The 27314-nt window shown below is 38.8% G+C and overlaps 1 protein-coding gene across 11 annotated transcripts in view; it reads left to right on the top strand.

Moving 5' to 3' along the window:
- ZFAND4 (zinc finger AN1-type containing 4) overlaps positions 1-27314 on the top strand; it is a 29764-nt gene extending 2450 nt beyond the window's left edge. The window contains exons 1-10 of one of the 11 annotated variants that reach the window (XM_062606675.1): positions 71-176; positions 945-1247; positions 9610-9685; positions 9776-9843; positions 10404-10590; positions 13746-13893; positions 14821-16002; positions 16636-16690; positions 19354-19471; positions 21969-22874. In XM_062606675.1, the coding sequence (XP_062462659.1) occupies positions 1064-1247; positions 9610-9685; positions 9776-9843; positions 10404-10590; positions 13746-13893; positions 14821-16002; positions 16636-16690; positions 19354-19471; positions 21969-22104 (2154 nt within the window). In that variant the 5' untranslated portion in view covers positions 71-176; positions 945-1063 and the 3' untranslated portion in view covers positions 22105-22874. Of the gene's footprint in view, positions 1-70; positions 333-944; positions 1248-9609; positions 9686-9775; positions 9844-10403; positions 10591-13745; positions 13894-14820; positions 16003-16635; positions 16691-19353; positions 19472-21968; positions 22875-26365 lie in introns of those variants that run through there. The other 10 variants (XM_062606676.1, XM_062606673.1, XM_062606678.1 and 7 more) reach the window with 10 other exon arrangements.

Raw genomic sequence — 27314 nt, 5'->3', positions numbered from 1 at the left:
CCGGGGAGCGAGTGGCGGCGGTGCGGGCGGCTCCTGGGTCCTAGTCCATTACCCCACAGCTCCTCTGGCTGCATGAGTCCCGCCGGGGCTGCAGAGCTCCTGTGAGGCGCGGCGGGCGGCGCTGCACGAGGGGAGAGAAGCTGTGTCTCCCCCCCGAGCGGGCCCAGCGGCGGCAGGTGAGATGAGACCCCTCCCTCTCTCCTCCCATCGCGGACCGGCTCTGCAGCCCCCGGGAGTGCTGCTGCCTCGGGGTCCCTGCGACCCGAGGTGAGGGGCAGTGCGCTAACCCCTCCCGCGTCCCCGCCGGTGGTAAGCGCGTCCCTGGAGGGAAGGTGGGTGGATTCTTCTGGGGGTGGGCTGGGGCACGGCTGGCCCTTGCAGTGGGGCGCGCGTACTACCCGGGGTGTGAGGCTGCCCCGAGGCTCGGCGGCGGCGGCGGCTGCGGGGGGTGGGAGGGAGGGTGGGCAGCTGCTCTCGCTCCTTTGTTTGCGGGTGCTCGGCTCTGCTGGCCTGAGTCCGGCCTGCCTCCCGGTACAGCGCTGGACTGGGCCGGGGGCAGCATGGAGCGGCCGAGGGGGAAAAGGTGCTCTGTTCTGTTGCCCTCCCCGAGCCCGGACGAGTCCCCGTATTTATGTCTTCCTGGAGTTTTTTCCCCAGGTCTGATCCTGTTGAGGGCTCAGCTCGTGTTGTTTTTGGGCGTTAATGTAGGTCGTTTGTGAAAACAGTAAAAATAAGAAAGGTAGGAGGTAGGACCTGGAATGCTGACTGAAACCAGAGTCCTAAACCTACAATATACTAATACCGCTTGTGGTAATCTGTTGTACAACCTACATAGTAATTTACTGCTTCTTAATAGCTGTTCCATTGTTCATCAAGAATAAATTGAAATTCTCTTCAACAGCCACATGCAGATGTTGTTAGCGCTATGCTTGTTTGCTTTATAGGTGAGAAATCCTAGAAATGAACAGCGATGCACCACACCCGTCCTCAAAGCTGACTTGGCTGGAAGTGGAATGTAGTTTTCTGACAGATCTCCTTACAAGAAAATTGTAAATCCTTTGTAATGGCCAACAAGAAAAAGCCTCCTTTTTTCAATGAAGATAATATGGGACCGTTTCACTACAAGCTTCCTTTTTATGAAACTATGGAGCTCTTCATTGAAACACTTACAGGAACATGCTTTGAACTGCGAGTTTCCCCCTTTGAAACGGTTATTTCTGTGAAAGCTAAAATTCAAAGACTGGAAGGTACTGTTCTCTCATTTCATTATAAACTTTATCACTTTAGAGAAAGTCTTGTTTTAAAAATTATAATTGCTATTCAGATTGGATTAATGACTTGTTCGGTATTATGTATATAAAGTAGGCACTTGGTTTACGGCTTGGGATTAATTGGAATTGAGGGGTTTTTCTGCTTTTTCCTTTTCCTGTCATTTCACAGCTTGGACTTCGCTGGAATTGATATTTTTGCCCTCCTTTTGTTGTTGTGTTTTGGTTTTGGTTTATTTAATAAGGTAAATCTTTAGAAGTCTGTGTTAAATCATTAACTGTGATATTATATGGGATATAGCATTTTTGGTGTTGAAAATATTCTCTGGTATAACTTGTTAACTAGCAAGGGTATAAACTTGAGTGTTGCAGTATGTCTGTATTGCAGCTGTCAAGCACACTTTAAACATAGGTGCTCTGGTTGCTTCTTAGGTTAGCTAGTTTATGGTTTATGATACTGCAGTCACAAGAGCAGCTGTAGTGCAGACAGATGCAAAGGTGGCTTGAAGTTAGAATTTTGTTTAGGTAAATGATCTTTTTCTGGTAAAAGTCTGGTTGAACAATGATTTGGCTGAACGTGATGAACTTGGCACAGCTTGCAAAGTGAAAACCTCCTTTAAGTTATGAGTCCAGTCGTGCTAATGGAGGAGAAAAGATGTAGCTTAGTCCTCTCTCACCTCTTTCCCTCTACAGTGAGGATGATCCTGCATGAAAGAATGCTGTTTAAAACACGAGTTTAAATACTTCAGCTACTTTGAATCACTGTATCCTTTTTGTCACTTTGGAGGAGTTAAAGAACTCTGTAGCTACACAAGCTGAGGGTACCAGAGTTGCTGATTTTTAAGAAAAGGGATCCTCTCTTTCCCCAGTATACCCGAACACTTTTTTCATTCTTCTGTCTGTGTGGAACCCACCCTCTGGGAGATGTAATGCGATGCTTTAGACTTGAATCTAAGGTACTGTCCTCCTATTATGGAAATCTGTGCTAATGGATGGAAAAAAAATGTAGCTGACGAGTATTAAAACACAAAAGCATTCAACAATAGGGATGACTTTTTGCTAGTAAGGTCACATAGTAAAAGCTCCACCATGCAGATAACTAGAGTTTACATCATTGTAGCTCCATTAGCGCAGCTATGTAGATACGCTTTTGTTTCCTGTGGACAGGGCCATAATTAATCACAAGTCTGAGAACTTGTTGAGATGCTCCTGGAGGCTAGAGGTGAAACAAGAAAAGGAAAGGTATTTTCTTCGTGACTGAATATAGGCGTAGGAGAGATGCAAGCAGATACATGATAGAATGCTAAGAGTGAATTAAAAGGGAGCTTAGGCAGTAGAATATAGGAGAAGGAAGGCTATCTGGACAGTATAGATGAAGTAAGTGTTAAAGGATGAATGAAAAGACAGTAGGAGATGTGAGGAAGAGGAATTTTAATTTACTCTGAAATAGGAGATTGCCAATAGACATCCTGAATTATACCTATAGCTTATTGTAGGCTGGGTGTGCCTAGCTTACAAAAAGTATCCTAGTTTCTTACTAGTTTCTCATAAGAAGAACAGCTAAGTAATGAAATTATAATATTACTTATTGAGAATTTTGTTCTCATGTTGTAGCTGATAGGATAAGGTAGTATCTTAGGTGCCTGCTATATGGACTTTAGTAAGTAAATTTCATTAAAATATGGAAAATAAGACTTCACTGGTGTTTACTATTGAACTGTTATTAGAAGTCAGTTGAAATTCCTTGGTACTCCAGAACACAGTTTAAAATACCTGCAGTGTCCTGATTAATATGATTTGAGGCAGAGTGAAGACAGATCGATCAACTGTGCGTGGAGGGGACAGATACACAGTGACAAATTAATTTTATGTTGCATTTGGGGTTGATACTGCATGTAAAAAATAATGAACCACTTCTAATTGATGGAGTTCCTGTTACAGTGCACAAGTGCAAGCAATGAATCACCCAGCTAAAGCAAAAATCCTAAAGTAATTTTACTGTTGTGATTTAGTATGGGAAGTAAGAAGCTTACATTTGTTTCTTTTTCTGCTGCTGTTTTTAACTTTTTTTTTATTGTATAGTGTTAACTTTCATGGCGTGTGAACAAAGAGGTGCATTTAAGCTGCACTTCTGGCTGAAGAATGCTTCCTGCACTGCTGGGAGACTGTATAGGGTACCTAGTATATGTATTGTCTCTGTAGATTCATTTGAGTGTAAGGATAATGGTATATAAGCATATAAAAGGACAAGTTTGGGGAAAATTAAGACTTGGTATCTCCAAGAATGAAATCTAGAGTTGTCTCAGAAGTTAATAATTTTTTTCAAATGTCACCAATACATCTAGTTGTAAAAGTCTAATAATAAAACTAAATCAAGAAAACTGATCTTTGTCAACAACTTGAAAATCAATAGCTGTAGACTGCACTGTAGTAAGAAAGGATAATATGGATGGCATGTTAGGAATTTTGTATACTTGTCATTCTTGGTGCCTGTTTAATGATCTAATATGGGAAGGGCTTGTTTAGACAGCTGTAGTAGACATTGGTGCCTTACTAAGGAAGAGCTCCATATCTCCAGCTTTCAGTTTCCAGTTGGTTTTAAGTCGGTAAAGAATATGGGTAAAAATTTATTAATGGGTTCTAAGGCATCTGAAATTTCAGTGCAACTCTAAACTCTACTTGTAAATTGAAGTTAAAGCAGATCTGACATGTGTTTCTATCTGGTCCAGGTATTTATCCTCAAATATGTTCCAGGCAAAATAACCACTTGGTATTTAGATTTGTTACAATGTTGACTTTGGAGCCACTTAGGGTGAATTGTTCCTTGTCTCAGATTCACCCAGTGAGCTTTTTAAAATGGTACACTGAGAAGAAATAGCTTCCTTTGTCTCTGCTGGTGGCATAAAAGCTAGAATGCATACAGTCAGCAGTACAGCATAGTGTGGGCAGCAGTGTTACCTGCTTCATTGGTTTCATTTGATTATTTGTATTTGAAAGCAGGATCATGTGTTGGATGGACATAAATGAGCAGGACATGGATAAGGTGATACCTGAGTTTCAAGGTGACATGAAAGACTGAGCTTTAACACATGAATGGTACTTAAAAATAGCAGGACTTCAATGAAAGAGGAAATAGCTTTTTGCCTTTTTTTGCTGGAAGGTATCTTCTTGCTACCTTTATTGCACAAGTCTTTGTAGCTGCTGGGCAAAGTTTAGTATTCCTTATTTGGAATATTATATTGAATTTTATAGAAAGAACATTCAGATAGTGTATTCCTGGAGTGGCTAATTCTTTCATCTGTTACAGAACCATAGATAGTACCTGTAAATGTGTGTGTTCAGTAAGATAGGATCGAATCTCAAGGGGGGTAGCAGGGGTTGGGATTTGGTGATAGTGGTATTATTTTGTGGGAATTAATTTGCATTCTGCAGCTGGAGGGTTAAGGCCTTCATTTACGTAGCTAGTTTTAAAATAAGAAGAAACAACTTGGTCATGATTTGTTCAGTGACTGCTTGCAACTGAGTTTTGTGATCTGCATATATGGAAACATCTACCTTTTTAGATGAAAACTTAGATGTTCTCTTGTTCTTGTATTATTGTAAAGGGGAAAAACAACTAGCTTTTAAAGTACATCTTAATTTGGAATGCTTGTGTTCAGCAGGGAACAACAGATGCAACAGCGTTTTTGTTTTCTGTGTGTGTACTCTTAAGTCATCATGACAGTTGATGCTTTGGTCTTTTTCCTGTCATTATTTTGCTGCTTATGTACAGCAGCTTCACCTGAAGCAAAGGAAGTGGATGAATATCAAACAGATTTCTTCTGGATGTTGTAATTTCTTTCTAAATTCTGTGAATTCAGAGTATGTATTATATTTATTACTACTAATGTTAGAGAAAATAGTTATGTTTCTGTCAGGATTGGAGTAAATGGATTGCATAAGGGTAACAAGTTTTCAAAAAACTTGCTTTTCTTCTGTCTACTACTTTTCCTCTGTGTCTCTTGTTTGCTTAGTTATTTGCCTGTTTACTGTGCTGATAAAGACTAGAAGAAGTTCATGAAGCTTCTTTAGGCTTATGCCTTGTCTGAGCTGGGAAAACATTCCTGCAAATGCAAGCTTGTGCCCAGATCAGATGGTTAGAGCAGCTTTTGGAAGGTCACATTTGCCAGGAAGTTGGGCCTGTATTCAGTTAATGGTGACTTGCTGTTAGTCTCCTCTGTCAATGCCTAGAATAAAGAATAGGTCAGCACTGATCACCATGTACACTAATGTAGCTTACTATTGTGCAAATGAAAGATGGGAGGCTTAAGAGTTGCGAAAACAGCCTTGCTGCTGTAAGTTGTGAACCTTTGCACTTCTTCCCCCCACTCTCTTGTGGGGGGAAAATAAGACTTGTCACACCAGCCTCTCTGCAAGCAAGAACAAATAAGGAATTTTCCAGCAATTTGAACATTGGATCAAAGGTAAGTAAAATGTTTGAACTTTGGCTTCTAAATGTCTGTGGTGTTTTTAAACACAGTAACCTTCTATACACAACATAAAATCAAGTTTATTCTGAAATCTACAGGTTTGGTCATTTGTTTCTGGGTCCGACCTGACTACATCAGTTTCTCTGGTGAGCTGGCTTAGCGTGCCAGAAAGAAGAGTAAAGGAGTGAAGCTTAAGAATGTATCTGATAGGCTGATTCAGAGATAGGACAGAGTACTTACTTCTTTCCTCCCCCCATTTTAGTAGGTCAGATTGTCAGTGCATCTGCAGCCACTTCAGGAGACAGACTTGCATGAAGAGGAGTTTAAGGTAGCTCAAAGAATGACCATCAAAGGTATTAGCAAAGAATAGTTTTATAGTGAGTTAATAAAAGTACAACTTAACAAAATTTAATGGGAAGGTTCACTGTTACTTATTACATGGATGAAACATACAAAGGAAAATCTAGCTAAAGATGAATGGTACAGAGACTGAAGACAAGACGCAAAAGGGTAAGGGAGACCCTCCTGTTGAGTCACAAGCTTCAGAATAGACCCCCTTGTTCCCAAAGGAGCCTAGGTGTGGATAAGTCTAGTTTTAGTCTCAGACTTGGTCAGTACCTAAAGGGTTACAAGGGTTACAATTGTACCAATTCACCACAGAGGGAATTTTTACACAGCTTTCACCTACCAGTAGTTTGCATTTTTAAGGTGGATCTTATAAAGTAAGTCAATAGTATTTACTACACTTGTTATAGCAATCTATTAAAAAATCTATAAAGCATATATAGTCTATATAAAACCTACACATACATGAAGACATATAAAGGCATAGCTTCTAAAAATTCCCCTTGAGTTGACTAAAACATTCCTAATGTCTTAGCATTTCTCAGGGGGTGGGGAGACTTCAGCTCAGGTCCTGTCTTTTGGTGGTGGTCCTCCAGTTATCACAAACTTTAGAGTCTGGAAACTCTGAGGGGCATCGAACACAGAGGGAGATGCTGGTTGCAGCCTGCTGTGGTCCAGGAGTGCTCAAAGGGTCTCACTAGAGACCACTGTTTATAGGATTACAAGATGATTTTCTTTAGTCATTAGTAAATTTCCATCCTGACCAAAATCTGAGTTGGTAATTACTAGAAATTTCTCAAACCACCAGTAACATTGGTATTGTTCTATTCAGGCCACATCACAGGAAGGAGTGTTCCAAGGCTGTCAGGGGTTGACTGACTTTATCTCCACATTCCTTTCCTACTTTTGCCAGGGAACAGAAGTCCCTAATGTGATCAGTGCTTCACCCCTTAGCCATGCAAGAGTTCCTGGTATGGTCAAGGGACATTTCACTGTTCATCTCATTACACAAAGGCCAAGGCCTGATGGAAATTCCTGAGATACTGGAGCAGCCCAGGGGATGGGGGCAGACAGGTAAAGGGCAGGCAAATGCATCACCAGAAGCCTGCAGATTCTTCTGTAGTCACCTGTCTAGGCCAAGTGCATTTGAGCACTGAGATGTAGGTTATTACTCACTTACCTCTCTTCTCGGAACTGATCTAGAGTAGGCTGGTGATACAGTCATGTGTTGCTTAGGGAGAGCGGATAGGGTCTTGCAGTTACTATTTTTGCCAGTTTTACATGCTGATCCCACGCACAAATCTTTTCTCCAGAAAGCCTTACTATGATCCAGAAAAGGGACAGCTGATCATATTTTCCTGCACCTGAACCTATAAAGCACATGGCATTTCCTCTGTGTATATAGAATTCTTAGAAAGCAGCATAAAAGGGAATTAGTAATAAAGACTTCACTGTTTTTCATTAAAGCAGAGTAGTCTTTTCATCTGTTCATTTAATCAAAAATACATTGTCATTGTTAAACGAACAAAACCATGTTTCACTGTAGTACAGCCAGTTGCAAGCCAGTCTTTTTAACAAGTGCTCTCTTGATTTATCAAAGTAATTGAAAATTGCTCCTTGGAGGCTGCTGAAACCATAACAAATGCAGACAGTAATGACTGTAATCACAAGACTGCAAAACAACACAGAAAACAACTTCACTGTAGGCTTGCTGGCTGTTGCCAGCTTGTTCTTGTTTTGCTTACGCTGCAGGCTTGAATCATAACCGAAAACCAGTTACTAAATAGCTGGCACTGTAGTAGCACTTATGTTAGTCCACTATATGAACATATTCCTCTCATAAATGTCTTGTGGACTTCAGAGGATACAAGTTTCATGTTAAATGCTGTCCAACTGAAGTAAAGTTGCATTGGTTGTTCATAAAAGAGAAGATGATGTGAGCTGTGGTGAGAAAAGGAAATTGTCATCTTCTCTAAAACTTAAATAACAATGACAGTTCCTCCAAAATGCACTCCTTCTTCTGCAGAAGGATGTCCACATAACATGTCTCCTACTTGCCTGTTGAATCTGTTCGGACTTTCCCCTTTTCTTCCTTGTTAGTGATGGGTGTTGGTAGCTTTGTGCCTTTCCTCCAGTTAGGAAGAGGCTACTTAACTGACCTTTTGCCACAGCTTGCTAAGTGCTCTTGCAAGCTTTGGGGAGCTGAGGTATGTTTGAAAACCACCTGGAAGAGTCTGATCTTTGTATTCTCTTGCCAGATGTATTTTGGGAAGTCCTACTGTATAGCATTGCTACTTGTATATCCTTTTGAATGCCTGAACATGCAGTAAATAAAAGTACAAGATAAGGTTATTTTAATGTAACCTTTTGGAAAATATATTTATAGCTTTTGCTTCTTAGGCTGTGAGTAGTGCTTAGACCCTTTTGAAAAAGTAGTTCTGGCTTCTCTAGGCTTTGATTTTAATTACAGTTTGTCAGGAATGCACAGTGAGATCTTAATTACTTGGACTTCACTGGACAAATTGAATAACAGTACTTCTTTTTGATGCTGAAGGGAAGAATTTTTTTTTCTGCGTGTGATCTGAGATGTCTCATCTTTTCCTATTGTATTCGCATCCAAATTTGGAAAGTGGTAGCATTCTAGTAAAAATGTGTGAAGACCTTGGGTTGTAATGGCTTATGCGTATTTGTGTGTTACGTATATATCTAAATTAGTTGACTATGAAGAAACAAAGTTAATTGTTGTGTAGAATATGGATTTTTAATAAGGAAATACTCATAATGCTTACTTCCCATTAACAAAAAATAGCCAGATCTGTCCCAGAACTTGAGTTGAAAAATAATAATACTGTATATGAGTAATAAAATGTTCTGATGGCCTGAAAGAACACCCACAGCAAAATAAAAGTGTTTGTAGTACAAAGTTTGACTACTTGCTGTGGTACTATAGTGTACATGTGAACCTTCTGTTTCCAAACCAAGCGATGATAAAAAAAACATTTAGAGTTGTCACCACTGTAGTAGAGCTGCCTTAATGCAACCTTGTCTTGACTGTAATATAGAATATCAGTCTGAATATTTTTTATTTATAATTAAATTATTCAGCAGTTCTATAATTAGAAGTTTTATCCTGTCAGTAGACATAAAGCTCTGAGGTACAGACAACAGAAAAAAAACAACTCACCCAAAGACTGTAAAAGAAGTAGTATTCAATAAGCCTGAAGCAGTTGCATACTTTTACAGACCCCTTGTTGAGCCAAAAGATTGAACTCAGTGTGAACACAAGCCTGCTGATGATCTTAACTTTGACTTTCAAAGAACAACAGCTATTGTTCTTAATAGCTGTTTGGAAGGTTGGATATCATGACTAAAGGCTGCTCATGCACCTGTTCTTGTCCTGCTTCCTCTTGTCTTTCCCCTGTAAGTCACTTTCTCACCTCTCTTTCATTACCTCATGTTCTTCATTCTTCAAAAAGCAGAACTCCCATTAAGCTTGAATTTTAATAATCTTTTGGGGTTTTTTTTAGGTATTCCTGTCTCTCAGCAGCACTTAATTTGGAATAATACAGAACTGAGGGATGACTATTGTTTGAATGATTATAAGTAAGTACAGAATACATGACAGTTAATGTTTCTAAATAATTATTGGCATAAGTAATCATGATGCTACAAAATTTTATTCGTTATTTTCAGCATTTCGGAAGGCTGCACTCTGAAATTAGTTCTGGCTATGCGAGGTGGACCTATTAACACTAGAAGAGGTGAGTGCTAACCAAGTTCAAAATAGTTTCATGCAACATCTTGTAACCAGAAACAGCTTTTCTTAGCGAAGCATTCTAGATGAGCAGACTTCAGTTCCAAATCATTTGGAAAGTACTTAACAAAAATAGAGTCTTTTTTTGGTGGCGTTTTTTTTTCATCATCTTTAACATACCAAGTGCACCATCCTTTTCATTTTGTTTGCCCTTAGTTTAACAAGTATGTTTATATGTATAGAATCATTAAGTTTTAAAATCAGCAATTCTTTACCTGCAGAAAAAATATACTGTAATGTAATTATACATATACTTTTTAAAATCTTGATTATTAAGAATCAGGCATTGGTTTAGTCCAGTGATAAACCTGTGTATCATCTATACAGAAATGAAAATGGAGAAATCCCCTTGATAATTTTTCACATGGGAAAAAAAAACCTCAGCGTCTCTTCTAAATTGGGAATTCCCATTGTAAACTGAGCTGAGCTCTTAAAGGTGATCAAAACAATAATAATAATAATCTGGTTTTACTCTGGGTTGTTTTTTTTTTTTCCTTCTCTTGATAGTTTCTGTGGAAGACCCTATCAGGGAAATGGCTGAATACATGGATCCCACTAGAGATGAGATCTGGGAGAAAGGGGCATCCAACAAACAAGTTACCTTCTTAGTATATCGAGAAGGAGATCAGTTGAATTTCTTCCGTGTGGTAGACCGGGGAGATGGCACTTTAACACCATTATCTGAGTCTTTGGGGTAAAGTTGGTTTTAATCTCTATATTATTTTTCAAAAGCGGGATGCTGTATGATTTTTAGCTCTGTTTGTTGACTTTATCAAAAAAGTATCTGAAATACTGCAAGAAATGTGTCCTAAAATGCTGTAACTGGAAAGCCTAGCAACACAGTAGTACCTTGTGGTCAGCGGCCATGCTGACAGTGATCTATCACCGTGTGTGTCAATAGAGTGCGATAAAGCTGACCTTGTGCTTATGGCAATTCTCAGCATTCCAGCCCTTTCTTAAAGGGAGCAATTCACAGGAGAGTCAATTCAGCAATAAATGTATTTTTCTTCCATCTTAAGGCATTTGTTTAGTTTATAAACATTCTTCTGTTCACAGTGTAAACTTTCTCATATGGATGTGACTTCACCAAATGATTAGTTAGGAAGATAGTAGCTTGGCAGTGAAAAATCCTGAGAGGGTTTGTCTGAAGGTTTGGAGAAACTGGGGGTGTGTTGGTGGGTTTTTTGTTTTGCTGGTGTTTACTTCGTTAATGTTCTGAAATAATATTATTATATAAAAATAATAAGAGGAGGAAATACACAAGTATTTTAGATTTGTGATCATCTTTCAAGTCTTGCACTCATTTTCAGTAAATAGCCACTTCCTATGTTGTGTGTATATTTGAAATAGGTAAAAGCCACCATCACCAACAAGAGCTGAGGACCTTGCTGCTGCACTGGGCTAAATAAACTTCTGAAAAGAGGAGCAGACAGGTGTAATTCCTGTACTCACTGATACTCTGCCTACTGCCAAATTGTTCCCTTTTACCTTTAACTGCAAATGAACATCCAAAGAGCTAGAACTGTGGATGCTATACTGTGAATTGATGCAAGGAATTCTCAGAAGGAGTTTGAACTTCGATTTTTTTTTTTTTTTTTTATTATTATTTTATTTTTTTTTCCTTGTATAATGGACACTCTGGTATCTGCCTACATGTTCAAATTCTTGTGTGTGAGAGGTGGTTTTGTTTTTCCTCTGTCCCCAGGCTCCATTTAAAACTACCATGGACAATTGTTTGAAACTCTTAGTAGTTTTCAACTAGATAATCCTAGTGTATAAATTAAATAGTAATTTATTTGCTTGAGATTGGATAAAGGTAGCAAACCAGAGGAATAAACCACATTCTTTAGCTCTTATAAGGCATCTTGGTAAGCTTTTCAAAGCACAAGAGCATGTATAAAAGTCAGATAGATGCATTATACTTAAGAAATGTGCTGTCACTGGTTAAATTATCCAGTTAGGTTAGAAGCCAACTTGAGTTGAAAACATTCAGCTTCAGTTGTTCAGTGCTTTCTATGGGTGTTCATTTATTAGCTTTTCTACTAAGGTAGACACTGATTGGGTGGGGGAGAAATTCTGTTGTTTTTTTTTTTTTTATTTTTTATGGCTGGGCAGACTATGTGAGAAATGGAAACAGTAACAGAGGAGAGAATGGAAGCACATCAGACCTTTTCGTTTTCTCTTTATAGAGGAAGGCTGTGAATCACTCTGAATAGTAGCACTTTACACACTGACAGTAAAATATGTTTATATGTGTGCATATACTGGTGACTGAGAGTTTTGAGACACTTATTTATCAGCTTTTCTCATATTGCTTATGTGTGGAGCAGAACTTAATGGCTGCAATTTAGAAATGAGACACTGGTTTGGATTTTGTTTTATAGTTCTCCAGATCATTTCATTTCATCTGTGGTTAAGGGTTCAAAATTGGCAAGGTGTAAATACAATGATTATTGTCTCTGGATTAAAAGAAAACTGTTGAAGTTGTGGTAGGGGACTGGCAAGCACTGATGTCGAAAGGTTTCAGCAAGCTACTGATCATTTTTGAGGCATATATTTACAAGCAAGATCTCAGAAATGTTGACACCTATCGATAAAGTAGATTTGAAGTATACTCATTGGAAAATGGGCTAAAAGTATGATCAAGAGCAAAGCTTCATGTCCATCTTTATAGTTTTAGAATCAAAGCAAAAAAATCCTTCCGTTACTCTTCAGGGCTTTTTTTTTTTTATTGTATGTGTTTTTTTGGGGGTTGCTATTTAGCCAGCAAATGCAAGAAAAAGGATAACAATTCTTTTTGCATTAAAACCAAACAAACAAAAACCCATTCCCAAAAAACAACCAATAAAGCAAAAAACCAGCCAAACGTGTGCAATGCATCACTTTTCTCTCTATCCTTACCTTGAACAAAAATAGGTTCCAAGAATTGTTTTCAGTTGGTGACTTAAGTCTTTGCAAAAATTAAAATTCTGACATGATTCTTTAGTGTTGAGTCTTTTACCAAGCTTGCTGTCCCCATATGGAGCTATTCAGTTTTTGATAAGAAATGACTGGACTAATCTGCTAACTCCTGCTTTGAATTTGCTGCCATCTTGCTCTTAAGTATCTGTCTCCTGAAGTTGTGCTGCCTTTAGAATTTTGCTACGTGAATCAGGTAAGATGACAGCTCTAATTAGTGGAGGAAAAAAAAAAAGTTGGGTAGGTTTGGGTTTTTTTTGGTGGTGTTTTGTCTTTTTGGGGGTGGTTTTTTTTTTGTTTGCTTGTTTTGGTTTGTTTCTTTCTCCTCCCCCCCCCCCAAGTATGAGACTTTGGAAACCTAAACTGATCTTTTTTTTTTTTTTATTTTTTTATTTTGAAAAGCAGAAGTAGAATATCACATCCACATGGGTGACCCCTCCATTTCCACTTATGGTGAGAACACCCCTCAGGATGGATAGAAATTTGGACTTTGCTTCCATGCCAGTGTCTGGTTAATTGGAAAACTGATCAGCTTATTGTCTGAGTCACACAGTTAACAGCTTTGGCCATACCTTCAGGAGACATTTGTGGAACTGGATATCCCTTCTGTGGGGAAAAATATATAGTGAGTGTGAACCAACTGTATATGGTATAACAACTTCCCGGAAGCGTGGCTGTGTTCTGATTTCAGCATCATCACTTTGTGTGAGCATCTTACAAGGAATGCTTATATGCTAAACTAAATAGATTTGAAATGTCTTTGCAAACAGCTTTACATAATGCTTTGTCAACAGATCAACTGCAGATATGACTCTAGTTGTGAGAATATTACTTCACTGAAAACATAATTATGTGATGAGAGGATGAACACAAACTTTATTTTATTTTCAGTGGTGGTTCAATTTATAACTTATATGCGGATGATGAAGATGAGACAGAGGCATCACCTTCTGGCCAACAGATTATTGAGAATTCAATTACTATGAATAAAATGAAACTGCTGAAGGCAAAGATGGAGAACATGAATCTGAGTAAAAAGGTGAAGTTGTGATTTAAATTTTCTTACTGTAAAATGGCTTGCACTTTCCTGGTGCTGGTTTTCTAAAAAGCAGATCAGATATTTTGCTGTCTTGGGAAGTGAAGGATCAAGGGTAGATGATTCTTTACCTGTTGTTTAAGTAAATGCTGTTGTATAAATGTTGTGCTGTGCAGCATTGGTCTTACTTGGATCTACCTGTCCTCATTCAAACAATTCACAACAATTCACTAGTGGTCCTGATTTATATGTGTTGGGTGGGTTTTCCTGTGGGTATATGGGATTTTTGGGATGGTGTTTTTTTGTGTCTGTGTGTTTTTGTGGTGGTTTTTTTTGTTTGTTTTTTGGTTGATTGATGTTTTGGTTTGGGTGTTGTGTTTTTTTTTTTTTCCTTATTTGCTTTTTTTTCTTCCAGTACTTTAATGTTGTTTTGCAGTAGTTCTGTGGTAAAAATCAGTGTTTCTCTTAAATGAAGCTTCATTAAAAATGCTGTAACGGAAAAGCCTATAAAGTTAAACAGGAGAATGAGATTACCTAGAAGATAAAGCATTACATTGGTGTTCATGTCTCTCTAGGTTAACTAGATCTAAAATGAAGAGGATTTCTTTCATTGTTCATTTTGTTTGAGACCCTAAGCTCTGCTGGGTAACTTTGGCGTTATGGCTTCCCTTTCTATTCTGTTGATGTGTGGTCGCCTATATCTGATTTTTTTTAATCAGAAGAAGACTTTTCTGATTGTAATATTTTGATTTTTGTTACTCAGATGTTGGGGTGTGGTTTTGAGGACTAGCAGCAGATAACAGAGTACAAAGAATGATTTAGTCTTTTCTGGCCTTACAGTGTCTGAATTCCTGGCAATGTGATCTTTAAATGCAACCATAATTAAAATACTAATTGTTGTATATGTTTTTTGTTTTATTTATTTAATAGCCTAAGAAAACTGTCAAGGTGAAATCTCGTCCTCCAGTGGCTCCTCGACCATCTAGTGGCTCAGTGGCTGCTGCTCGTCACCGTTTTTTAAGAGTGCTCCCCCATATTGGACAGTCCTGCCTACCTCCTCCTGGGAATTCATATCACTCAGAGTCTTCCCAAAATGCACTTTCAGCATTGGCTACTTTGGCCACTGCTGGTAGAACGATGCCATCTGCAGCTAATGACTTTCTTAAGGAAGATGACACCTGGCAGAGCAACTCATGGTCACAGTCACTTAGTAGCATCAGGTTACCACCAAAAATATCTCGTGTTGAACTAGAAAATGCAAAGCTACCTACTAATAGTATTTTGACCCCTGTTTCATCTCCGTGTGAAAATTCAGAAAAAGCATCTGAAAATGTGACCTCAGCAAGTGAAGAGGATGCTGTTTTGTTTCCGAATCTCACAAATATAGAACTATATGAAACAGAAGAAAAACTTCTACCTGAAACAGATACTTTTGCTTTGTTAACAGAAGAAAGCACCACTGAACAGTGTAGTGAGATATATGACATAGGAAAGGTGAACCAAGAACTTGAACTGCCTGATGGAGATGAAGAATCTAAGGTTGTAGAGCAGCATAGAAAACCTATTAGCAAAGTGCTGAGCACTACAGCAGTGGGGTCTGGTCTTCTCCATACTCATGAATTAAGTCCTCAAAAAAATCTGCTTTTGTCACCTCTTCGGTATTCAGCACAAATGGCATGTCACAGTTCTCTGAAACCGCAAGCACAACCCAAATGCTTTGAGGCTGGTAACTTGAGATCTACAGCCTCCCCAAACATGCTTCGATCATTGGAAGTCCGCAGTTTAGCAGACTCCTCTTTTTCTAGGACTGCTAGATTTTGTAGCATGAAAGTAGAGTCACTTGGCAAAAGACCTGACGTAGTTTCTAAAGCAGAGGCTAGGGACCTCACAGATGTGGCTGACAAGGCATCCAGAGAAGCTGTGAGTTCTGTAACTAACTTAGGATTTCTGGCTTCACTGGCTCGAAGCACAAACAGGGAAAGTATACAGAGTTCCTGTGGGACAGGCAGGTTTTGGACTTCTGGTATTGCATTACCTGCAAACCTGCAGCATTGTCAGGAAGAAAGCTTTAGGAAAGCTACTCCTCCAAATGAAGCTGCTGAATATATTCTAGTGAGTACTTAAGCTTCCAAAGAATTTGAAGCTTTTCTGTCTTTTCTGGTACTGGTGTTACGAAAACTCTACTTTCAGTGCATGTGTCTGTATCTTTTCAGGGAAGGAAGATGGGAAGGGGGAGGTGTACTTAAATCTCTGATAGATCTTAAACTGTTTTCTGAATTCCTGCTGGTATTCTAACTGCCTGTTTATCTGAACAGGTCCTAGAAGTAATTTTTCATAAATACTGAAGTGGTTGTTCAGTTCACAACTAAAATCATTAGTTACCATAATGATAGAATTATGAGTGTCTGTGTTTGAAGTGTCATCTGACATCTCCTGCTGCTTGCTAATTGTCATTTATGCCAAAGTTTGCACTGTGACTGGCACTGTACATGCCTACCTTCAGATCTCTAATGTACTTTCTTGTTTTAGTGTGTTGTGAAGTATGGGAAGACTATTAAATAGACCTTTTAAGTAAGGCTTTATACTGCAGAATTCTAATTTTGTGTACAGAAGTAATTTTGGACTCTTTGTAGGTATGTTGATTGATGAAACATTGATTTCAGATAAGCTGATACCAGACTACCTAACTTCTCATTTCATTTCCATCTGCTAGTAATTCCCTTGTGGAAATTTTTTTCTTTTTAGTCTGCGCATGGGCTTGGAATGAATGGAAGTATTGCAGCTGTAGGGAGAAGAGTAGGTAAGTAGTGTGACTTAAATAATAATTGAAGATGACTCTTTAATCTTTTCTGATATATCGCATATATAGAGGACAAGAGTAGTTTATCTTCGTATGGCATATGTCTTTCCAAGTTTTCGTTGTATTGTCATGGTATAACTTCTAGTATTCTAAGTGACTCTTTAACACACAGATGTCATCCAGATCTTAGGTAGACATAACTGTAACTCTTACCTAGCTTTTTTTAATACTTGGTGAATCCTGCATGTCATCTGTAGACACAAATATGATTTCTGCTCTGAAGTTTCCAAAAGGTCAGTGCTGTGAATACTTCCGAGTGTGCTAAAGTCAGAGGCAAATTTATCACTGGTGTTGTCTTAAGGGTTACAGCCTGAGCCAAGAAGGATTTGGCAAAAGGAATGTGGGGAGGAAGCAATAACAGCATGGATGCTGAAGATTACTGTGCAGATTTTTCTGTATTTTTTTGTGGTGGGCATCATTCTTTCTACCCTAGTCTTGGTAACTGTGGATTGCTTAATGCCTGATGTGTGCTGAAAATGGATATGTTGTGCCTATATATGAATTTCAAGATCTGATACAGAGAATGAGCTAGAAGATAGATCTTCAGATAGGAGCTGCAACAGGCAAAATGATGTGCTTGTAATGACGTGGGAGCAAAAGTTGCTAAAATAGTGAATTGTGCCTTCATTTCACAACTAGGGTTGCAGCTTTGAATTGGCAGTCAATTAATTAACAGGTCTGTCCTTACCTACTGCATGGTAACAGAGATGGTGCTCTTGTGAGACCTCACTTGGAGTACTGTGTACAGTTCTGGTGTCCTCAACATAAAAAGGACATGGAACTGTTGGAACAAGTACAGAGGAGGGCCATGAGGATGATCAGGGGACTGGAGCACCTCCCATATGAAGATAGGCTGAGAAAGTTGGGGTTGTTCAGTCTGGGGAAGAGAAGACTGCATGGAGACCTCATAGCAGCCTTCCAGTATCTGAAGGGGGGCTATAGGGATGCTGGGAATGAACTCTTCTTTAGGGACTGTAGTGGCAGGTCAAGGGGTAATGGGTTAAAACTTGAAAAGGCAAAGTTTAGATTGGATATAAGGAGGAAGTTCTTTACTGTCAGGTGGTGAGGCACTGGAATGGGTTGCCCAGGGAAGCTGTGAATGCTGCATCCCTGGCAGTGTTCAAGGCGGGGTTGGACAGAGCCTTGGGCAACATGGTTTAGTGTGAGGTGTCCCTGCCCATGGCAGGGGGGTTGGAACTTGATGATCTTAAGGTCCTTTCCAACCCTAACTATTCTGTGATTCTAATAACCACATCTGCATGATAGTGAAGCCTGCTATCACCTGTGTCATCTTGGATAGGACTCTGAAGATACTTTTCTGATGTATCTTACATCAGAAAAAAGTGTATTTTCCAAAATGGTTCCAGACGTGAAAAAGCCGAATTTGGTGTCATCATATCATACAGGCTCTTTAGAGAGAAGTGGCCAGTAATGATAAGTTGTATAACTGGCCAAAGGACAGATACAGTTTACATGTAATTGCTGTAGGCATCATAAATGTGAGGATGGGTATATTCCTTTTTCTGTTCAAGTATGGTTCATGGCAGGGGGCTGTCTTCAAGCTCTGTCTTTCTCACAAACTGGGCTAACTGATGGTTCTGAAATAGTATGCTTTTAAGATGGTGAAATTGATAGTATGGGCAAACATTGCCTGGAAGTTCCTGTGCTAGATATCTGTGAGAGAGTACCAGTTGATAGTGATGACTGCAATGTGTAGTGACTGCCTGGCAGTACTACTGAATGTAGCCTGCTCTGTCTCAGCTGAGAATTGACTGTTGAGATTGAAGGTATGCTGGACCAAAAAAAAAAAAAATGTTTGAACTCATAAAGGCCAGTTTTTGTGAGCATCCTGACAATATAGTGGTAGAATCACTGAAAGCATGTTTGAGAAGATGCATTGCTCACCTTCACTGTCCTAGCATATGGTAAATAGGCAAAAGCAATTTGTGGACAGAGTTTACTTCTACCAAGGGGAGGAAAATGCCTTTTCTTTACATGCTCTTCAGTTGCTAAAGCAACAGATAAGAATTACAGGTCAAAAAGTCAAATTAAATTGTGAAGTACAGAAATTTTACAAACATCTGCAAAATGCTTTATGCAATCATATAATTAAATTGAGGCCTGTAGTCTAATAATTTAGTTTTCTTGCAATTATGGAGTATCAGCAAGATTTTCAAATGTTGCAATATTTATTTGACAAACCTGAGCTATAAGCTACTGAATATGCTAGATGCTAGGTACTTCAATGCCCAATTTTATGGTGCTTTCCGAATCACATCATGTGTTTTCATTTTACATTTGGGAAGACCATTAGAAGATGTATTTCTTGATTTCTTCTGGAACTTAATGTGAACATTTAACAGGTGTTAAGAGTAGTGTATTCGATTCCTGCATTGTGTTAACCTCATCCAGAGATGTTCAAAGGCTTGAGATGTCTTTTCTCTTTTAGCTTCTGTGTTTTTTCCTCTCTGTTTAGGCTTTGGGGTTCCCACCTGAGGTTCCTAAGTAATGCAAAATTAATCTGGATTTCAAAAGATTTGACTAGTTTGTGATCAGGAATAAGTAAAAATAAAATGTCTTTGCTGTGTTTCTACCTCTGAAAGCAGGTGAAGCAACCCATCTTCCACCTGTGAATGGCTCAATTCAAGCGAAAAAGAAAATTACAAAGCATTGCTTTCTTTGTGGCAAGAAAACTGGATTGGCAACCACCTATGAGTGCAGGTAGGCTGAAAGTATAATCAGCTCTTGTCTAAAATTGATAGCTGGATTAACCAAAAGGTTTCCTGCACTGCATGGTTTTCCTTAAGCATAGCAAATCAAAAGTCAACCTTCCAGAAAGCTGCAGTTCTTGGTTCAGCAAAACTTTAGGAATTAAAATTCAGGGATGTTGTATGTATTCTGCTGCTGAGGTATATTTTCCTCCAGGAAAATCAAGGAATGGAAATTATTAGGGTGCAAGGTATCGGGAAATAAAGAACATGATTACAAAAAAAGAACAATGACATTTGTACTGGTGTGGAGAGAACTTGCTACAGATTTCTGTTCTGCAGTTTCTCAACCATATCATTATAATATTATAATTTGTTATAATTGTTAACAGCAATTTGAGGAATATGGACTTTGTTGCAATTTTGCAGAAAAACTCCCTCAGATTTGGCCCTATTACAACACATCTGCACAGTTTGTGAATTTATATGAATTCATATTAGACAGCTTTTTAATTTTGCATGTGTTGTGTTTCTTGTGAGACTTCAGTCACCTTTGAGCATCTAGAGCATCTCAAAAGCAGAACGCCAGAGTGCTGGTCTCCCAAATCATGATTTGCAGACAATACAATGAGGCCTGACGCTTGGGGGTGATGACTGGAAACTTAAACAACAAAGAAACAGCAAACCCTGAACACTTTCTCTTTGATCTTGGTTCTTAAAGTATTATTTCCCACAAGATATTCTTTTTTCAGTATCAATTCCAATAATCTAGTCAAAGTTGAGAACTGCTGCACTGTGGGGGTGGCATTTGAAGCTGATCTTGGTTCATGCCAATCAGAAGCAAAATGAGCAAGACTTCTGCCAGTGGGGAATTGTGTTGGAGAGATTCAGGGTGAGGAACTGCCTCCTTACTGACTCTTCAGTCTTTGATTTTGAAACAGGTTTGGGCACTGCACATTTTCCTACTGAGCACATAGCTGCAAGCTCTTCCAGAAGTAACTAAGCAGCTTGCTTTAAGGTTAAAAATGAAGCCTAGAAAAGGGGGTAAATTGCACATCTCCAAGAATAGCATTTGTTCTAGTTTCAAAAGAAGCAACCATACGACCTTTTATTAGAATGGAACATGAACCAAATACAGTTGTATGAGAGAACTGGTGATTACAGGATCAAGAACCAAATAAAAGGAAATTTAATACCAGGCACACAAAGCCTCAGTAACAGTTTTAGAGTTTATTATGAACCCAGATAGATAGATAAAGATTATAGTTTAATACCGAGACAGAAAGTTGCATAAGTAATGAAGGCAGGCTGAGAGAGCTGGGGTTGTTGAGCCTGCAGAAGAGAAGGCTCTGGGGATACCTTATAGCAATCTTCCAGTACCTAGAGGAGGCCTACAAGAAAGCTAGTGAGGGGCTTTTCACAAGGGCGTATAGTGATAGAACAAGGGGAATAGCTTTAAACTAAAAGAGGGAAGACTTAGACAAAATATTCCAAAGAAATTCTTTACTCGTGGGGTGGTAAGGCACTGGAATAGGTCGCCCAGTGAAGTTGTGGATGTGCCATCCCTGGAATTGTTCAAGACCAGGTTGGAAAAGGCTTTGAGCAACCTTGTCTAGTAGCAGGTGTCCCTGCATCTGGCAGTGGGGTTGGAACTAGATGATCTTGAGGGTCCCTTCTGTCCCAAATCTTGTATGTTTCTAATGCCTAATCCATTTCAAGAGAACTCTGTGAATGATGTAATTGCTTTCCTGTCAAGAAACAACTTTATCAAATAATCAGGCAAGTCTCCACTTGAAGCACTTGTCAAGATCAGTTACAACATCCAGAGTATGCTCTTATCTTGTTAGAAGTCTTAGCTGCTGAGCTGTCAAGTTTGAAGAAAAAATCATAATCTTAATTCATTCACATTGCAACTGATACTGGGAAGATGCACCTTTATCCAGTCATATAGGAAGTTGTGTTCCCCATAGTTATTCTGTCTGATGTTTTTACAGCTGACTAAATGTGTATTTATTAATCTCAAATAAGTAATTTGAGTTTATGCCAGCAGAAGTTGTGTTGAACTAAACATCTTGTTTTGGTGATCTGAATGATGTGGTGTTTTTTAACTGAAATGCATTGTGGATTTCACCTGATGCCATTATTTTAGTTCTATGGTTTTGTCCTCTGAATTCTACCAACCAATGTTGTGTGAGGTCTTTAGAAAAGAAATAAAATAAATCAAAGCCCATCATTCTGAATTTGTAAGATTGTTCAATCCTTGATAGCTAATTCAAGGAGTACTGATCTTGCTTACCTTCCCATTTGAAGAGACTGTTGGGTCAAATTTGCAAAGGTGACAAAAATGTCATTTTGATTACCCCACCAGCTAATGTTATCCGTCAGGGATGACTAGAATCCAAGCAGCTTTGTCAAACAAACAAGAGATGATTAAGCCAAAGGGCTTCTAGCATATCAGGGAGTTAAAAGCTTGTGAAAGCTTCTGACTTCTAATATTCTTGATCCTTCAGATGTGGAAACATCTTCTGTGCAACACACCGCTATGCAGAGACTCACACCTGCACCTACGACTATAAGAGTGCAGGGCGAAGGTATTTGCAGGAGACCAATCCCGTCGTTAGTGCACCAAAGCTTCCCAAAATATAACATGGTTGTGCTGCATGTGGCCATTCTGCCATTGAAGAATTGTATTACATTGAGAGAAGCACTTGCTTAAACTGCATAATTTTGCCATGCTCCATATTTAAAGATTTGCCAAGTAACAAGAGCACATGAGGATGCATCCTATCAAAGAATAATGTGAACACTACTGCAGTTAAAACTTTTCTTCTTTATTGTGAATGAAAAGTTAAAGATTAGTTTTTAAAAACTTACACTATGTTACTGCACGTCTTGTGTTGTGTTTTATATTTGGAAAAGCTATTTCACTAGACAAGTCTTTAAAAGATGCACTTTACTAACTTTATTTACTGTATAACCAGACTTGAGGGGGTGTTGTAATGAGGGTGTCATGTAGTGTCTTCTGTATTCTTGTGTTTTTTGTCCATTGCGTGGTATTTTCTAAGTTATTTCACTAGAAAGATCCTCCCTCCCTCCCCTTTCTTGAAATGGCCTATTTTGAGATTTTTAAGGGGGTAGTGTTTTCCGCCCCTCTGTTTCATTCAGATTGGTATTCATACACTGTGTATCCATTCTGAAAATTGCATATCATGTTAAGCACATTTCTTGAAATAATACTGTTTATATGACAAGTTTGTTTTTAAATGGAAAATTCCCCCTTTGTTGCCATTAAATATAAGGAACAATTTATTTTAACTTCTTTTGTAATCCTAGATTTTTTTAAAGACTACACAACTTGGTTTGTTAAGATGTTGAATGCTGTTACTGGAAGAAATTCTAATAAATATTAAATTTTATTCTGGTTTTTGCTCTTACAAATACGCAAAATAACTTTTCCTATCTTAAAGCATGCTCCTAAATTAAAAGTTGGGCTTTGTTATGGGGGCAGGGTGGATTTTATTGTTTTCTTTTTTAGAAGCACTGGCTCATACCTGTTCTCTACTGAAGGCAATGGAAAAATTCCCACTGACTTCATTAGGAATAACGTGACCAACAGTGTGTGCTTTAGACCTGAAGTCTTACAGATGTACTGGCAAAGGCAAAAATGGATGTTCAACAAATGGCATGTATTAACCTACAGCCTTTCTCCTGTAGAGGCAAATTCAATAATTTTGTGAGATCCCCACTAATGAGTATACAGCTACTGCAGAAAGTGATGTTGGAGGAATATACCTACTGAAAGCCTTTCCTCTTTCATTCCCTTAATGTGTCTGAAATATTTTTGTAATCTTATGTTACTTGAGATGTTCTAGTATAAACAGATTAATAAAAAACCCACAACAAACCACCAAAACAAAAGAAATCCCTCCTTATCCTATCTAGACAGTTGAATGTCATGGTCCTTTTTATGCCAGACTGCTCAGCTACTTAATTGGTTGTGGTATTAAAATGATCTGTGCTACATTCCAGTTGAACAGTAGCAACTGAAGAGCATGGCAATCAAAAGTTGAGCCAAAAAAAATCAAGAGGATTGCTAGAAGGGAGAGAGCTAACTTGAAGAATTCTCATCCTTGGAGGAAGTACATTTCATGCATTCCACGTGCAGCTTAAACCTTCTGGAGTTTTCAGAGCATGATGACCTTGGGGAAAAAAATTCAAAATCATTCATTTGGGTAATAATAAGGAAAAAAGATATACACACTGTGTGTGTGAAGTCTAGTTTTATTCTTGCTGAGCAGAGTTGCACCTAGTATGGAAACGTTGTTATGAGCTAGGTAGTGTGAAAGTGCCTGTAGTTTTTATTTCATCTCTAGCAAGGGACAGTATTTGATGCTGAAGGAGTAAGGAACAGGGCAAGCGTACTGGTGTTTTCCCAACAACTCCTTATTTGTGGCTCAGCAGCTCTCTAAAAACAGAGGTATTGGTCTTTTTGTAGTTGCAGTACCTAGTTGGTAAGAATTACAATTAAAATAGTATTGGCTGTCTTCACTTAATTTGACTTTGCATAATTGTCAGGTGTTGTGGTTTAAGCCCAGCCAGCACCTCAGCCACACAGCTGCTTGCTCACTCCTCCCCCACCCCTTCCTCCCCCTGCTCCCAGAGGGATGTGGAGGAGAATCAGAAGGGTGTAACTCCCCGCAGGTTGAGGTAAGAGCAGTCCAGTAACTAAGATATAACAAACCACTACTGCTGCCACCAATAATAATAATGATAAGGGAAATAACAAGGGAAGAGAATACAACCGCTCACCACCCGCTGACCGATACCCAGCCAGACCCAAGCAGTGATCTACCCCTTCCAAGTAGCTGCCCCCAGTTTATATAGTGGGCATGACGTGCTGTGGTATGGAATACCTCTTTGGTTAGTTTGGGTCAGGTGTCCTGTCTCTGCTTCCTCCTGGCTTCCCCTCCTCCCTGGCAGAGCATGAGGCTCGGAAAGTCCTTGGTCAGAGTAAACATTACTGAGCAACAACTAAAAACATTGGTGTTATCAGCATTGTTCCCAGGCTGAAAGTCAAAAACACAGCACTGCACCGGCTACTAAGAAGGAGAAAAATGACTGCTACTGCTGAACCCAGGACATCAGGAAATTATTTTGCAGTGAATTAGAATAGCCATACTCTGCTTTTAAGAAGACTGTGTAACAGTTGTGTGGCAAGAAGTCTGTGAGTCAAATCTCAACTGTGACCCTCTGTTTTTGCATATGTGTACTGAAGTGCACAGACTTTTCAGAACATAGTAATAATCTTAATTTGTATATGTGTAGCTTCTCATAATTTTTATTATACCTCATTTGATGACACCTAATACAGACATTTGTTGTGCAGAACTCTTCTGGTTTTGTTCTCATTTCCAGTACTGGGGCACTCTTAATTTCAGCCAGTAGTACAGTCCTAAGTGCACTTAAATTTGTAATTTATTGTTTTAGTTGGTAATCTATATATAAATATAAACACATAGGGATATATATATATAGATTTAGACCATATGTGTTAGACTGCTATGGATTAATTACTGTTTACTGTGTAAACTTAACATAAATGGTTTGGTTTTCTGAATATTAGTGCACTGTGGTGCTATGGATCTGCTATAGACAAATGTTTAGCTTTTGTGTATTTGTTCATGTAATTAGGTTATATCATAAAGCATTTACATAATGGAATTTTAACAATGACTTTGGTGTATGTTTCTCTACCATCCTGTCAAATATTTTTTGCATGCTGCTCTTGTGCTTTAGGACCTGTGTGGCAGAACCAGTCTGGACTCTTACTGAATGACTTCCAGGACTCTTGTGTCAAACTGACAAGCACCACAGAGGTCTCAGAAATGTTTCTGGATCTTGAATGAAGTATTTCCTTTCTCTGAAATCTCTAGAAGGTCATGGTGATAAAAATCTGTCTGCTTACAATTCCTGTCTATTCAGTTTGCAGTTCCCTGCGCTGGTGCCTTCTGCTAACAACTTTCAGTTGTAGACAAGGCTATATTTGTTAATGCTTTGCGTTAGAAAAATGAAAAGAATCTCGCTTTTTTACATGCGAGTTAGACACTTCGGTTTCTTTTCAAATACATCCAGCTTTCATAATGGGTCATCGTTTTCTAGGTGCAAGTTGTGGGTTTGGAGTTGCTTGTGTCCATAAGGAGTTGCTTCCACCTGTGGCTTTTGTACTGGGTCATGTTTTTCAAATTTTTAAATAGATCAGGTTCATCTTCAAGAGAATTGACACTTTCTGTGAGCCACAGTTACTCATGTGAGGACGTTCACGCAACTAAGAGAGCTGTGTGAAGCTATGGGTCAGTTGTGTGAGCCTGTGCTGCTTCTGATTAACTGTAGTTCTTACCCTGATTTTGGTTTGGGATAGTTTTGCAATGTTTGTAATCGCTGGAGTGTTGGGTGGAAAACAGTTAAAAAAGGTGATTACCTTCCTGTAGTTATTGTGCTGAAAGATTATTGTCCAAAAAAAGGCAGATGTGCTCAACAGACAGAAGAAATTAGGCTGTTTCTTGTGAAGCAGGTGTGTTTAAAGCCATTTGGATCTTGTGGATGGTAACGCTTGTTTTTAATATGTGGAGCTGTAATTATTAATTTTCTCAGCAGACTTTTGTCAAAACATTCTCCTGTTCTCTTTAGTTGGTTTCAATTCCTAGTTTATATTTTACGTTAAGGTGATTTATGTGTGTACCATTGAATGTTACGAGCAAGACTATGCACAGGTAAAGGGACGTTCCTTTTCATAATATTAGTTTTTATCCTCCTTTTCCCTACCCACACTGAGCATGTATACAAACCAAAAGTTTTGCGCGCAAAACCTTTTGACTAATCAGAAATGCTTTTCTACCCCTTTTCCCAGAAGAGAGCAATTGTTTGAAAAGGAGGGCTCTGTCTCAACCATGACATGTGCCCAAAGGCCACGAGATGCAAATGGAGAGCCCAGTCTGAGAGAAGATTTGGGATAAACCAGACAAATGTGCAAAATTGAGTAAAAAAACCTATGTATTTCTAATGATTCTTAGGCTATTAAGAGTCTGGCTTAGATCTATTTTATATTCCTAGCCTGTCTTATTTCCTAATTAGTGAAAAGTGGATTCCTTTACTTATCAGGTAGCCTTTTCAAGCAGAGTATTTCAGGAAGCTGGTCTTTGTCCTCCCCCATTGCTTTGTTCACAGTTGGTTGGATGCTTGACTTATTTTTCCTCTTAGGGGAAATCCACTACTCCACTTATTGGAATTTACAACCACAGATTAAGGAACAGGTCCTCTACTTTAGCTCTTTAGACCTCCTGAGATCCTACAGGATTTTTCGTGGTAGATCCTTCCATCTGATAAGTTTCACTAAGATGGTTGTGTGATGAAAGAACAGGTTGTGCTTCAGAGCCTTTCCAGTCTTCCAAGAAGGATGTGTCAGATTTTCTGTGTATTTCTCTCCCAAAAGATGAAACCATGTCATCCAGCCACATGTGGATTGACTCCCTGAGCCAAGTTCTTCCCTGCAGCTAATTCCATGAATTAAAAAAACCCAAACATAGCTTCTCTTGGGACTACTGCTACATCTTACTAGAAAGACTCAAAGGCAATTTTTCAAAGCCATCAAAAGGAATGCACTGTTTAATAAAACTGCAGAATACAGCATGCACCTTGCTTTACCAATGTGTCTATAGCTTAGGTTCTGTCTATTGCAGCCATTCCTCTCTACCACTCACACACACTAGAATAAGCCAGTATGTTTGGGTTTCTTGTTAATGAAACTATGTAATTTTTTTCTTGATGTTGTTTTATGGCCACTGCATGCATATTTCTTG

Source organism: Pezoporus occidentalis, unplaced genomic scaffold, assembly GCF_034315485.1.
Source record: "Pezoporus occidentalis ecotype Australia unplaced genomic scaffold, CSIRO_AGI_Poc_V1 ctg98, whole genome shotgun sequence".
Taxonomy (NCBI): domain Eukaryota; kingdom Metazoa; phylum Chordata; class Aves; order Psittaciformes; family Psittacidae; genus Pezoporus; species Pezoporus occidentalis.
This window is presented reverse-complemented; position numbering and strand designations above follow the sequence as displayed.